Raw genomic sequence first — 12,779 nt, 5'->3', positions numbered from 1 at the left:
AGATTCGTTGTATTTTGTACAATGTCAATAAATCGAAATCTAAAAATCTAATCTAATTTAAAGTTAATGCAGTTAATGGAGAAAATATTAAACAAGGTACAAAAGCTGGTGTTTTCAAAGGATAGACATAAAAATGAGACAAACTAAATCATATTTGAAGAAGCAGTGTAAAAAAAAACAAAAAAAAACAAATGCTCAAATCAACTTATCAACTTTTGTCACTTGTAGACTTACTCATAGTCCAAAACGTAACCAAAATATTTACTCAATGTAGAGTAATATTACTTCTGTAAAATTTTGTGCTGTCAAATGATTTAAGTGAAGTTTTAAGTTAAGATTTAAGATTTAATTTAAGATTTAAGTTAGTTAGTTTAATTAGTCAAGTTATTTATACTTTTGAAATATGAAGCATTAAAAAAAACAGAACAAAAAAAAACAAAAAACGACAATGATCTTATTTATAAGTTATGATTTTTTCTAGCTATAATTTACGTCTATATATTGCATTTCATAATGAATTTGTGTGACCACATGTTCCAGGTTTATGACCAAATAAGAGATGAAGTAGGTTTAAAGACCTTTCATTGCCGCTTGCAGGTGTAACCAGCTCTTACGGTGACAGAAGAGTTTGCCTGGCGTGTTCTGTAACAGTTTGGTGAAATATTTTGCCTGTTTTAATCGTTTAAGAGCTCACACATGCCCTTACTTTTTTCTGCGTTCGTGAAGAGCCACAGACCGATTTGCGTTTGTCTGCATAAGGATTGACGGACTTTATGTGTAAATGTAGCTGTGTGTAATCAGAAAATCCTCTGAGCACATAGTGGCTCCTCTCAGGTAAAGCTCCTGCCCGAATTATGTGATTGGTCAAAACAGACCATGTGATTAATCTGCGTTAATTCGTGGATGATGCATCAGTTTGTTGCTGATTTACCTCGTGCGTTAACACTCAGGGGTTTGGTCTGGCTTCAAACTTCTCTCCATTAAAATACATCTTAAATTCTGATACATTTTGTAGTTTCCTTCTTAAATTCTAAAATAGTTTTGACTTAACTTTTATGTTGTGGTACGGCACCTCATATTTCTCTGCTTGTTGTCACATTTCCTCATCATTACTTCGCCTGCCCTCCTTCACTTCTTTCCCCTTGAAAGTTAAAAGTAATCAAAGGCCCGGCTTCCGACAGCTCTGAGCCTGTGCGCCTTCCTCTTTCCCTTATTCTTAGGCAAACAGAGGCACCTTCTCAACAAAAAGCCATCATTTCAGGGTGCTCCAAATCTCTGTGGAGGTGCGCCTGGTTTTGACACTGCTGCTAAATAGGGAATACTTTGCCATTCATTTACGGCTCCATAACTCCTCTGCTCCTCTGGGACCCGCAGTTCTTTTTATCTGCTGTTAGCGCGGCGGTGATGAGGTGGCCTACCTGTCACCTCATAACACTGACATTAACATCGCTGTTAGCAGGTGCAGCAGCGTAGTGATAAAGAAAGGGACCGGTTTTGTGTTTCAAATGCCAAAGTAGGAGAGAAGGAAGGTCTAAAGTTAAAATGGTCACTCAAAAAGATATGACCTACAAAAGAGAAAGGAGACTGTAGACGAGGTGTGTTTGTGTACAGTATTATGTTCCTTTAATTCCAATAAAAAATGTAAAAAGCACCAGTTTCACTTGGATTTGGTACTTTGTTATTAAAGTAGAAACAGATAATGTTCATGCCATATTTAGGCCGGTCACGATAATTAATATATTGGCTCAGTATTGGACTAGTTTTGTGTTTCAAATGCCAGAGTAGGAGAGAAGGAAGGTCTAAAGTTAAAATGGTCACTCTTTGTGTAGCTGAGTCAAGATGCTGATGATAGTGAAAAGAAGATCAGATCACTGTCTCATCTTAACCAAAAAGATATGACCTACAAAAGAGAAAGGAGACTGTAGATGAGGTGTGTTTGCGTACAGTTTCTTATGTTCCTTTGTTTCCAATAAAAATGTAAAAAAAAAACACCAGTTCTGCTTGGATTTAGTACTTTGTTATTGAAGTAAACATAATGTTCATGCCGTATATAGACCAGTCATGATAATTAATATTTTGGCTCAATATGTTGGCTCAGTATTGGACTAGTTTTGTGTTTCAAATACCAAAGTAGGAGAGAAGGAAGGTGTAAAGTTAAAATGGTCACTCTTTGTGTAGCTGAGTCAAGATGCTGAAGATAGTGAAATGAAGACTGGGTCAGTGTCTCATCTTAACCGAAGAAGACATGACCTACAAAAGAGAAAGGAGACTGTAGATGAGGTGTGTTGTGTACAGTATATTATGTTCTTTTTTTTCCAATAGAAATGTAATGGGAAAAAAAGAAGATGGGGCCTACTCACCCCAAAAGCACCATTTCTACTTGGATTTGGTGCTTTGTTATCGAAGTAGAAACAGATAATGTTCATGAAATATGTAGACCGGTCACAATAATTAATATATTGACTTATTGCTCAATACTGGACTGGTTTTATGTTTCAAATGCCAAAGTAGAAGAGTGTGGAAGGTGTAAAGTTAAAATGGTCACTCTTTGTGTAGCTGAATCAAGATGCTGAAGATAGTGAAAAGGATATTGGGTCACTGTCTCATTTTTAATCAAGAAGACATGGCCTACAAGGAGAAAAAGAACTGTAGACGAGGTATGTTTGTGCACAGTATATTATGTTCCTTTGTTTCCAGTAAAAATGTAAAAAAACAACAGTTCTACTTGGATTTGGTACTTTGTTATCGAACATATTGACTTAATAATATATTGACTTATTGTTCAATACTGGACTGGTTTTGTGTCTCAAATGCCAAAGTAGGAGAGAACAGAAGGTCTAAGCGTCTAAACTCCGATACACAAGAGCCACCATTTTAGCTCTTTGTGTGAGTCAAGTTTCTGAAGATAGTGAAAAGAAGATCAGATCACTGTCTCATCTTAATCAAAAAGACAAAGGAGAGGTGTGTTTGTGTACAATATATTATGTTCCTTTGTTTCCAATAAAAATACTAGAAAAGCAGTCAGAGAGCGCAGACCTCCGCCAAGGACTACCCCCATTTTTTATATAAATTGCGATAAAATCAGTCTTCTGGATCAGATCTGGATCAGCCTTTGGAATATGAAAGAGGATCCCATTGTCCATCCCTGAGTCAAATTTCATGGGGTTTGGTCAATAATTAACCGAGATATTGAGAAACAACATTTTTAGCCCCATTTACCACAATGTTAACTAAAATTTCAAAGTGATCCAGAATCCAGGATTTCTTCCGGATCACCCCCAAAATGAAATCAGTTCTTCCTTTTCACATTTCCAACAAATCCTGAAAATTTCATCAAAATCGGTCCATAACTTTTTGAGTCATGTTGCTAACAGACAAACAAACAAACAAACAAACAGACAAACGCCGGCAAAAACATAACCTCCTTGGCGGAGGTAATAATGGAAAACAGAATCCTACTTACACAAAAAGCAAAGGTTTCATGTGGATTTGGTGCTTTATTATTGAAGTAAAAACAAATAATGGCCGGTTACGATAATTAATATATTGACTTATTGCTCAAAACTGGACTGATTTTCTGTTTCAAATGCCAAAGTAGAAGAAAATTGGAGCTGTAAAGTTAAAATGGTGGCTCTTGGTCAGTATGTCAAAGATAATGAAAAGAAGACCACATAACTGTCTCATCTTAATCAAGAAGACATGGCCTAAAAATGAGAAAGAGGACTGTAGATGAGGTGTGTTTGTGTACAGTATATTATATTATGTTTGTTTCCAATAAAAATGTAATGGAACAAAAAAAAAGACATGGCCTATTTACCCAAAAGGCACCAGTTCTACTTGGATTTGGTACTTTGTTATTGAAGTAGAAGCAGATAATGGCTGGTCACGATAATTAATATTTTGACTTATTGCTCAACATTGGACTGGTTTTGTGTTTCAAATGCCAAAGTAGAAGAGCGTGGAAGCTGTAAAGTTAAAGTGGTTGCTCTTTGTGTAGCTGAATCAAGTTGCTGAATATAGTGAAAAGAAGATCAGATCACTGTCTCATTTTAATCAAAAAGACATGGCCTATAAAGGAGACAGGATACTGTAGACGAGGTGTGTTTGTGTATAGTGTATTATGTTCCTGTGTTTCCAAAATATAATGAAAAAAAGAATGCTACTTACACAAAAAGCATCGGTTTCACTTGGATTTGGTACTTTGTTATCGAAGTAACTCTAAGTAGCTCGCCAAAGGATTTCTGAATTAAATGTATTGCGCTTAATAACTAAAATCTGATTTATTTCCATCGTAAATGTGCCGTTTTGATCCCTCACTTGAGCGCTAATAAATGAGTAATGGTTTATGTTTGATAGGTTTAACTGTACTCCGTCTAAAGCTTGCCATAGCCTTTATACTTTTTCAATTTCTTGCAACCGCTAAAATGAGTAGCTCTTTGGCATTTTTCTTTCCTGAAGGTAGCTCACCAGAGGAAAAAGGTTGGAGACCCCTGGTGTAAATTAAAAGTCAAATCAAACTTTATTTATACAGCGCTTTTCATACAAAATGTAACACAAAGTAGTTTACAGTGATTAAAAACAAGCTGAGTCGGGTCAGTGTCTCATCTTAATCAAGAAGACATGGCTTAGAAAGGAGAAAGGAGACTGTAGATGTGTTGTGTTGTGTACAGTATATTATGTTCCTTTGTTTTCAATAAAAATGTAATGGAAAAAACAGAAGACATAGCCTACTTACCCAAAAAGCACTGATTTCACTTGGATTTGGTACTTTGTTATCGAAGTAGAAACGGATCATTTTCATGCCACATATAGCCCGGTCACGATAATTACTGTATTGACTTATTGCTCAATACTGGACTGATTTTGTGTTTCAAATGCCAGAGTGGGAGAGAACGGAAGCTGTAAAGTTAAAATGGCGACTCTGTGTATCAGAGTCAAGATGTCGAAGATAATGAAAAGAACACATGGCCTAAAAAGGAGAAAAGGGAGAGTAGAGGTGTGTTTGTGTACAATATATTATGTTCCTTTGTTTTCAATAAAAATGTAATTTGAAAAAAAAAAAGAAGGTGTGGCCTACTTACCCAAAAAGCACTTGGATTATTAAAGTAGAAGCAGATAATATGTGAAAATGAAATAATATACAGTATTTTGAGGCAATATTTATGTTTGAATGTCTGTGTGAATGGGTGAGTGGTTCCCTGATGTAAAAAGTATTTTGAGTTTTTTTTTTTTTTTTCCATTCTCTTTATTCATTATTTGTTTATTTATTTATTTATTTATTTATTTTTCATGTTGATATAGATATATATTTGTATGTACATTTTTTATTTTCGTATGTTCGGGCCAGTGGGTGGGGCGGGTTTTGACATTCAGACGTGTCCTTTGTGAATACTGTAATACTTTTAATACTATGAAACAGAGGTGGGGACTTGCCAACCATGACTTGGACTCGAGTCAGACTTGAGTCACTATTTTTAGGACTTGACACTTGACTTGATAAAATGGACTAAGACTTGGGACTCGACTTGGACCTGAAGGTCAGTGAAGGTCAGTGAATCAAACTTGAGGCCTGTGACTTGAGAAGCACTTTTAAATCTGAATTCTTTCTGTTCTGACAGTAATGATTCACACTAAGAGCTTGTCAAAACATTAAAAAAACATTTCTACAACTCTTATATACTCTGTAAATACTCATATATAAATATACTATGATTTTTTAAAGAACAATTTTGTTTCGAAGTCATATAAATTGCAAAAATTGAAGCTATATTTGGTACTTTGGTTTAAAGACTTGAAATGACTTGAAGCTCAAAGCAGACGACTTGGACTTGACTTGGACTTACGGGCCAGTGACTCGAGACTCGAATTGGACTTGCCTGTATTTGAGTTGGGACTTGACTCAGACTTGAGCTGAGAGACTTGAGACTTACTTGAGACCTGCAAAACAACGACTTGATCCCAGCTCTGCCATGAAAGCATCACTGTGAAAGGAGTTAATTTATGGAAGAGTCTTGACAAAGATATAAAAGAATCAAGTACAACGATGGCATTTAAAAACTTACACAAAATCCAGCGCAGTGTGTTTGTATGAAAAAGGAAACTAAGTGGTTGTGCATAATAGTGAAGATTTCTGTTTGCAATTGATGTGATTGATTGTGACTGAACTGAAATGTACTGATTTGAAATGTTTTAAAGTGACTATCGGTGTTAATGTTTTGTCTGGAAAAGGGAAAAGTGTTCAGATAGCATAAGATTACACTTCTTTCTGCTCCTTTTCATTCATTCGTTGTATGTTTGATGTTGTGACACTGTTAATGTCTTTTTATACTTTATGAATGAAATGAATAAACAAATAAACACATACTTTTAGCCAATATAATATACTGTTTCCACTCTGTTTCTCTGGTAATGTTAAAAATGTTCACTAAACAAAGTTGGGGGGAAAAAAAAGAAACACTTTGAAGATGGAAAAACGCTTAGAAAAATGTGACAATTTACCAAAAAAACTACCTTATTGCTACTATATGCACTGAAACTAGTTTTCTTTTGTGAATCTTTTCCAGGATGATGAGCCAATCAGAGGCGCAGACGGCAGGAGCGGCACACACCTCCGAAAGTTCCTCAGCCTGCACCACAAAAAGTTACCATGGAAACCAGAGGTGAATCTTGCAGTGATCTGTCTCCCTTCTTTGCTTTCTGTGCTTCTTTAACCTCTGTCGATCCTTCTCCAGACAGATGACAATAATCATTTTAAGCTCCTTTTCTTTTCTTTCAATCGCCTCATCAGCTAATGCCGTCAAGGCCACTCTGACGCTCCCCGCTCCATTAGCAACCACCCTTTATGAGAATAGATTTATTAACATGGCTTTATCACTGGCTTTTGTAACCGAGTGTCTGTATCTTCATTCTGCTCCCAGATCATTTAAGTGCAAATGCATTTCCACTATCTACGAGAACAAATAGAGATCCGCTTTCTTCTGTGATAAGCTCGCTGCCGGAACAGAACGGTGCACGAGGTTATGATGATAAATTTTTGCTTGACGATAATAATATTTCTTTCCGAGCGCATTAGTGGCCTATATTTAAAGGCGCCCCCTGACCTCCAGATTACAAGTAGATGTGATTCATTCTAATTTCCCAGCTCACTTACTGATGTAGTTTGCACATTTTCTCTTATAAAGGGAGCAGCAGACAGGGCAATTAGCCAGTGAATTTGTGATAAGAAAGGAGACTCCAGATTTGTAACCTGTTCACACGGGTTTAATTAAAGTGTGCATGTGTGTGTGTGAGCAGGTCTAATCTAAGAAATGTGATTTATTAGTCGTTCACTGCCTCCTAGGGTAATGTTGAACAGTCTTTTCAGAGCATGGCCGTCCTCCAGTCATCCCGAATAAAATATGTTTTACGCAGTATTACACTATTTTTACAGTTGTTTCCTCATCTCAAACATCCCTGGAGTTGTGTTTTGTTTCATTCTCACATGTTTAACACACAAGCCCTGCGTATTTAGGCTGAGTTCTTAGCTCAAAAGGAAAACACTGTGTTCCACTCTGTGATATCACCTTGTGGGGTGATAATACAGGGCAACATAGCTCAGTTGTAGCTCAGTATTTGTCCACTCATCTTAAGTTTGGTGGTTCGAATCTAGCCAGGCTGGTGCCACCTAGTGCCTCCGCTCGATTTCATTTCTCTCCAGGGACTAGGTCAGGAATCGGAATGCACTAGACAGTTTGCAAAAAGTCAAGAATTTGTAGACCGAACACCGGCCAATCAGCGAAGACCTGTGAAGCCATGACGTCAAACTCAAGCGTCTGTCTGGGTCCCTTTTTGTGGTGCAGCACAACAGTAAACAAAGCGGTCGAGATGGATGTAGATGAAGTCATACATTCTGTGATGGCAACGATTCCTGAAATTGAGGATTTAAAGCTGGAACAAAAAGAATATTTGGTGAATTTTATCAAGGGGAAAGTTATTGCCCTTTTTCCTGTGGGATTTGGGAAAAGCTTTATATATCAGTTAGCCCCATCAGCGGCACATTACATCCGTCACAACCAAATAGCAGTGATTAGTTAAATAAAAAAGTACTCGCCTACTGTCGAGCAAACGAATCCTAATGCTGCGAGGTCAGACGGTTTCCACAAAGTGAAACTGGCTGATGAATTGGGCTAGTTAGAATCCCCCACTCAACATAAATATTTGGTAGAACTGTCAGATTTACAAGTACACAGGTTGTCAGTGCGATTCCAGCTTCCACAAATGAATGCTGTTGTTGTGTCCTCGGGCAAGACACTTAACCCACCCCATCCCCAGTGTCTGTCTACACTGGTGTATACACACACCTTCACCAGAATAATTTGGATTTTTTTCAGCCGTGGAATTGACAATCTTTACTGAACTTAAGGTAAAAGGTAGCTGTCAACTTGGAAACTACCACTAGATGACATCACAAAGTGGAACAGAGCATTTTGAGCTTTAGAGATGTAGACAGACTAATACTAAAGGATTATTCAAACATGCGTGAATGAAACAAAACACAACTCCAGGTTTGTTTTCGATGAGTTAACAACATTATAATCTAGTTTAAAGCTCCCAAGAATCCGTTGTGTGTAGTATAGGACCTTTAAACAACTTTCTTTTCTTTACGTACTTTATATTGTTAGTTGAGCATCTCCTCCAAGGCTCCACATCACTTCTCAGCCCATTCAGCTACAGTGATCTCATGAATGAAAAGCAAACGTTTATTTCTACACCGCTGTGTAGATTATATTTGATACTTTATTGTTAACAGGCCTGTAGATTAAAGTTATATCTTACAGTAGCGTGTTGGATCACAATAGTTCTTCGCTGTGATGTTATTATATTTTACTTTATCTTACACAAAATATAAATGTTATGGAAATGAAAGAGACGAGCAAGAAGAGGTGGATTTGATCTCAAGAGCTGTTAGGTGTTAGAAGAGATATCTTACCTCTTAGAATTATACTGAGATGGTTCTATGTGACGTTTTTGTCAAAGTTTAGTGCTTTATATACTCTTGTTCCTGGGTGCCTACTGTACTCTATTAAAGTTTTATAGAATTTGGTGTATTTTTGAGGATTTTATGAGTAAAAAATCCTCAATTTCGAAGACTAACATGGTGTCATAAGGCTTTATCTGCCTGAACCAATCAAAACACAGAATAACAGAGTAAACTGACCAATCACAGTTAACGTTTTTTGGTATGAACAGGAAATTTCGGCTCAAAGTTCAGACGTTTTTATTTTCGTAAATGTATTTTGAGACATTATCAATGACAAATAGAAAATCAAAGGAAAGTCCAGGGAGCCTAGAACACAAAAAGAGAAAAAAAGAAGCAAAAACTAATAATTAATTACATTTATTTATGGGAGTTGCTTTGTACAGATTCTCAGAGGGAAGTGTGTCGTAAGGAAATACAAATCTTCTTTATTTTCTGTCTCAGCAGCGCTATAGATCAAAACCACAATCACCCTCATGGCTCACAAAATAAAAACACTGCCTATGCTCCCACACAGGTGCCACATGTTTCCCGAAACTGCAGTATTGTGACATTATAATACATTGTTGACTTCACTTTATTTACTGTGGGTTTACTGTGACAGTTCTGACCAATAAAGAAATACAATAACACACTTTTTACATATATTTAATGCTTATTTCTAGAGCTGCAAGATGAATTTATTCCTCTTAAAAACTGCTAATCCTGTAGTGTAAATATGTAAAAGTTTTGTATTAGTATTTCAGTATTTTTGTCAATTCACATTTAAATTTTGAACTTTGAACAGAAAGAACAAAGCTAATGTCATTTCAATTCTCATCTCAAAAATTGCAATAACATTTTTCCCAAATCACCTAAAATAGTTTACTTAATTTCCTGCCTGCCTTCATTAGCAGCCTAAGATTTACAGATTAATGTCTCTTAAAGGAGCATTGTGTAACTTTTCTGGTGGAGGGTCAGCCACTTGCTTTTCTCCATGAAAACAGGCCAAGTTCCTGATCAGATCTGTGGAGAGGCGACCCCACTCACAGTCAGAATGCCTGTTTTTCTATGTGTTTTCGAGCTATAAAACCACCTGTAATTGAACACATGTAAGATAGATCTATGTAATGTCATACTTTGAAACTGGATCCGGTCAAGTGGTAACGGAGGGAAACAGGGGCAGATTTTTTACATTCAAATAGTTCTTATTCAGAAAGGGACTATTGAAATAAGTAAAGTATCAGAATGTAGGAAAGAGTTACACTCCAACAGGGTAAAGTTAAACCTGTGATATTCTTTCAAGTTGTTGACAAATTTTAAAAACTCATGTCGGTAACGGAGGGAATGAAATATGCAGCACTTTTTGGGCAATAAATACAAACAGTGATAACTCTTGGTTCTCACTTACATATCCTTAACAAACTGGTTTGAATATTTGCTTCATATAGTTTTCTACCATATGGTACAAGATTAGGTTGAAAAACCTCTTACTTTTTGAGTAATGAGATTTTTTATTAAGAAAGGTCATGGTAACGGAGGGAAAAGTAACGGAGGGAAAATTGTACAAGCAAGTAGAAGGTGAATGATTTTGCATAATTTGTCAGCTTTTTTCTTCCGAATACTTTAATATTACTTCAAAATGAAAGGAAACTATTTCTGTAAAATATGTCAGTCCTTCAAAGCAAATTTTTATCATTTTAAATACTTTTTCAATTTTTTTAAAAATCATGTACCTTTATCAACAGTTCAAAGATCAAATAACACAAGATATGATTAAATACATCAATTTATTTACATGATTTGCAGGTCTTTGAAATTTGGGAAATAATTTTTGTTCCATGTTTCATACATGGTCTGTTTAAAACGTATGTATCTTTAGAACCAAAAATGGTACAGAAAAAGGGTAAACAGTTTCATAAACTAGAGTACATATGTATCTGTTCAATACATTTTTATATCAGATGCATTAACTTGAATTTTTGGCCTTGCTGTTTACTTCTGCTTGACTGGGCCCAACTGTATCCATAGAAAAAAAACGAATTAATCAGTTATCTCCTTTTTGGTAGTCTCCTATTGAAATCGCCCTTTAATATACATTTCAAGTGTTCAAAGCCCCACAGAAATGCCCCCGTCGCTCCTTTCACTGCCTATGTGTCCTAGTTTGTCTGAATATTGTATACAAATCCGGTCAATAGATATAATTAAGATCCTTCAGAACAGCATTATCTGTATTATCTTTCTGCTAAATGAGCCAGACCCACTATAACAGACTGGCACGGCAGCTCTGAGGATCTTATCTTACCTTATTACGCAGCTCGTCAAAGCCTGATCTCGTCAGATCTCTGAAGCTCAACAGGGCCGGGCCCAGTTAGTACTTGGATGGGAGACTGCTGGGAATTCCAGGATTCCACAGTAGAGCTCCAGTGGCGAAAAACTGTTGTTGTGTCATTAGGCAAGACACTTCACCTACATTACCTAGTATGAAAGTGGAGAGTGTGTGCTGGTGGTAATCGGAGGGGCTGATGGTGCAGATTGGCAACCTCACTCCCATCAGTCTGTCCCAAGGCATCTGTGGTTACAATACTGTAGTTGCTTGCCACTACTGAGTGTGAAGTGAATGGATAATGAACTATAAAGACCTTTGGGTGTTTTGAAAGGCAATATATAAATGCAATGATTAATTAATTAAAAAATATTACAGCAAAAATAACAGAAATCTCCCCGTTTTGCAAAGACTTAGACTTAAACTTTATTGATCAACAAGGGAAATTATCTGCACACAGTATCTCACACATCACAGCATGATATAATAATAAAAATAGAAATTGTAGTAATAAATTCTAAATAAGTAGCAATAATAGCAAGAGACTGGTGTCAAATAAGGCATAATTACATAAATGTATATGTACACGTAAAAATAAAATACAATTAAAAATATGTAATAATTATAATACATAACACTTGTACTTAAAGGGACAGTTTGAAATTTTGGACATAAGGCCTCATTTCCTAGTGAGCCAGAGTGTTGGAGATGTGTGGAGACACTTTTTTAAATATTCCATCCAGTCCTTGTATTTGCAGAGGTCACTGGTGCTAGGCTAGTGCATGTCAATGGCCATAGTTATCCTGCCACTAAATAAACCCACTCCATAAAGCACCCGAAGCAAATCTATTATTACACCAGACTGTCAATGTGAATGTCTGTGTTGATAGAATAATTTTAGAAGTAAAACCAACCTTGCATTTGAAGGATTTATGTCTGAGCAGCAGCAGCAAGTTGTACTTCAGCAGCGGCGGACTGATATATAAGAAAATAGTCCCTCAACATGCGACGATTCATGCAATGTAAGGTTAGTTTTATTTCAGACATTATTCTGTCAACACAGACATTCACATCGACAGTCTGGTGTAATAATAGATTTGTTTGGGGTGTTTTGTGGACTGGGTAAGACTGTTTTTAGTGGCAGGATAACTATGGCCATTGACATGCACTAACCTAGCACCAGCGACCTCTGAAAATACAAGGACTGTGCCTCCACACGTCTCCAACACTCTGTCTCACTAGGAAATGAGGCCCTATGTCCAAAATTCCAAACTGTCCCTTTAAACACAAATGACAAAAACAGATAAAAATGAGATGCAGTGATTAAAAATATGTCAGCAGTGTACATATGTTCAGCTTACATGTTTCAGCTTTCATATATTGAGCAATAAACCCATATAATAATTATCGTGACAGGCTTAGTAGCTCTTCTCTTCTCTGCCTATGTGCCCTAATTAC

At 36.5% G+C, this 12,779-nt stretch overlaps 1 protein-coding gene across 1 annotated transcript in view; it reads left to right on the top strand.

The window, feature by feature from the left end:
* b4galnt4a (beta-1,4-N-acetyl-galactosaminyl transferase 4a) overlaps window positions 1-12,779 on the top strand; it is a 336,936-nt gene that overhangs the window by 147,411 nt on the left and 176,746 nt on the right. Inside the window, 1 exon segment of the mRNA XM_055155299.1 lies at window positions 6,564-6,659. Coding sequence (XP_055011274.1) covers window positions 6,564-6,659 — 96 coding nt within the window.

The sequence above is a fragment of the Boleophthalmus pectinirostris genome, unplaced genomic scaffold, assembly GCF_026225935.1.
Source record: "Boleophthalmus pectinirostris isolate CB_2022bp ecotype Guang Dong unplaced genomic scaffold, ASM2622593v1 HiC_scaffold_2, whole genome shotgun sequence".
NCBI classification, from domain to species: domain Eukaryota; kingdom Metazoa; phylum Chordata; class Actinopteri; order Gobiiformes; family Gobiidae; genus Boleophthalmus; species Boleophthalmus pectinirostris.
This window is presented reverse-complemented; position numbering and strand designations above follow the sequence as displayed.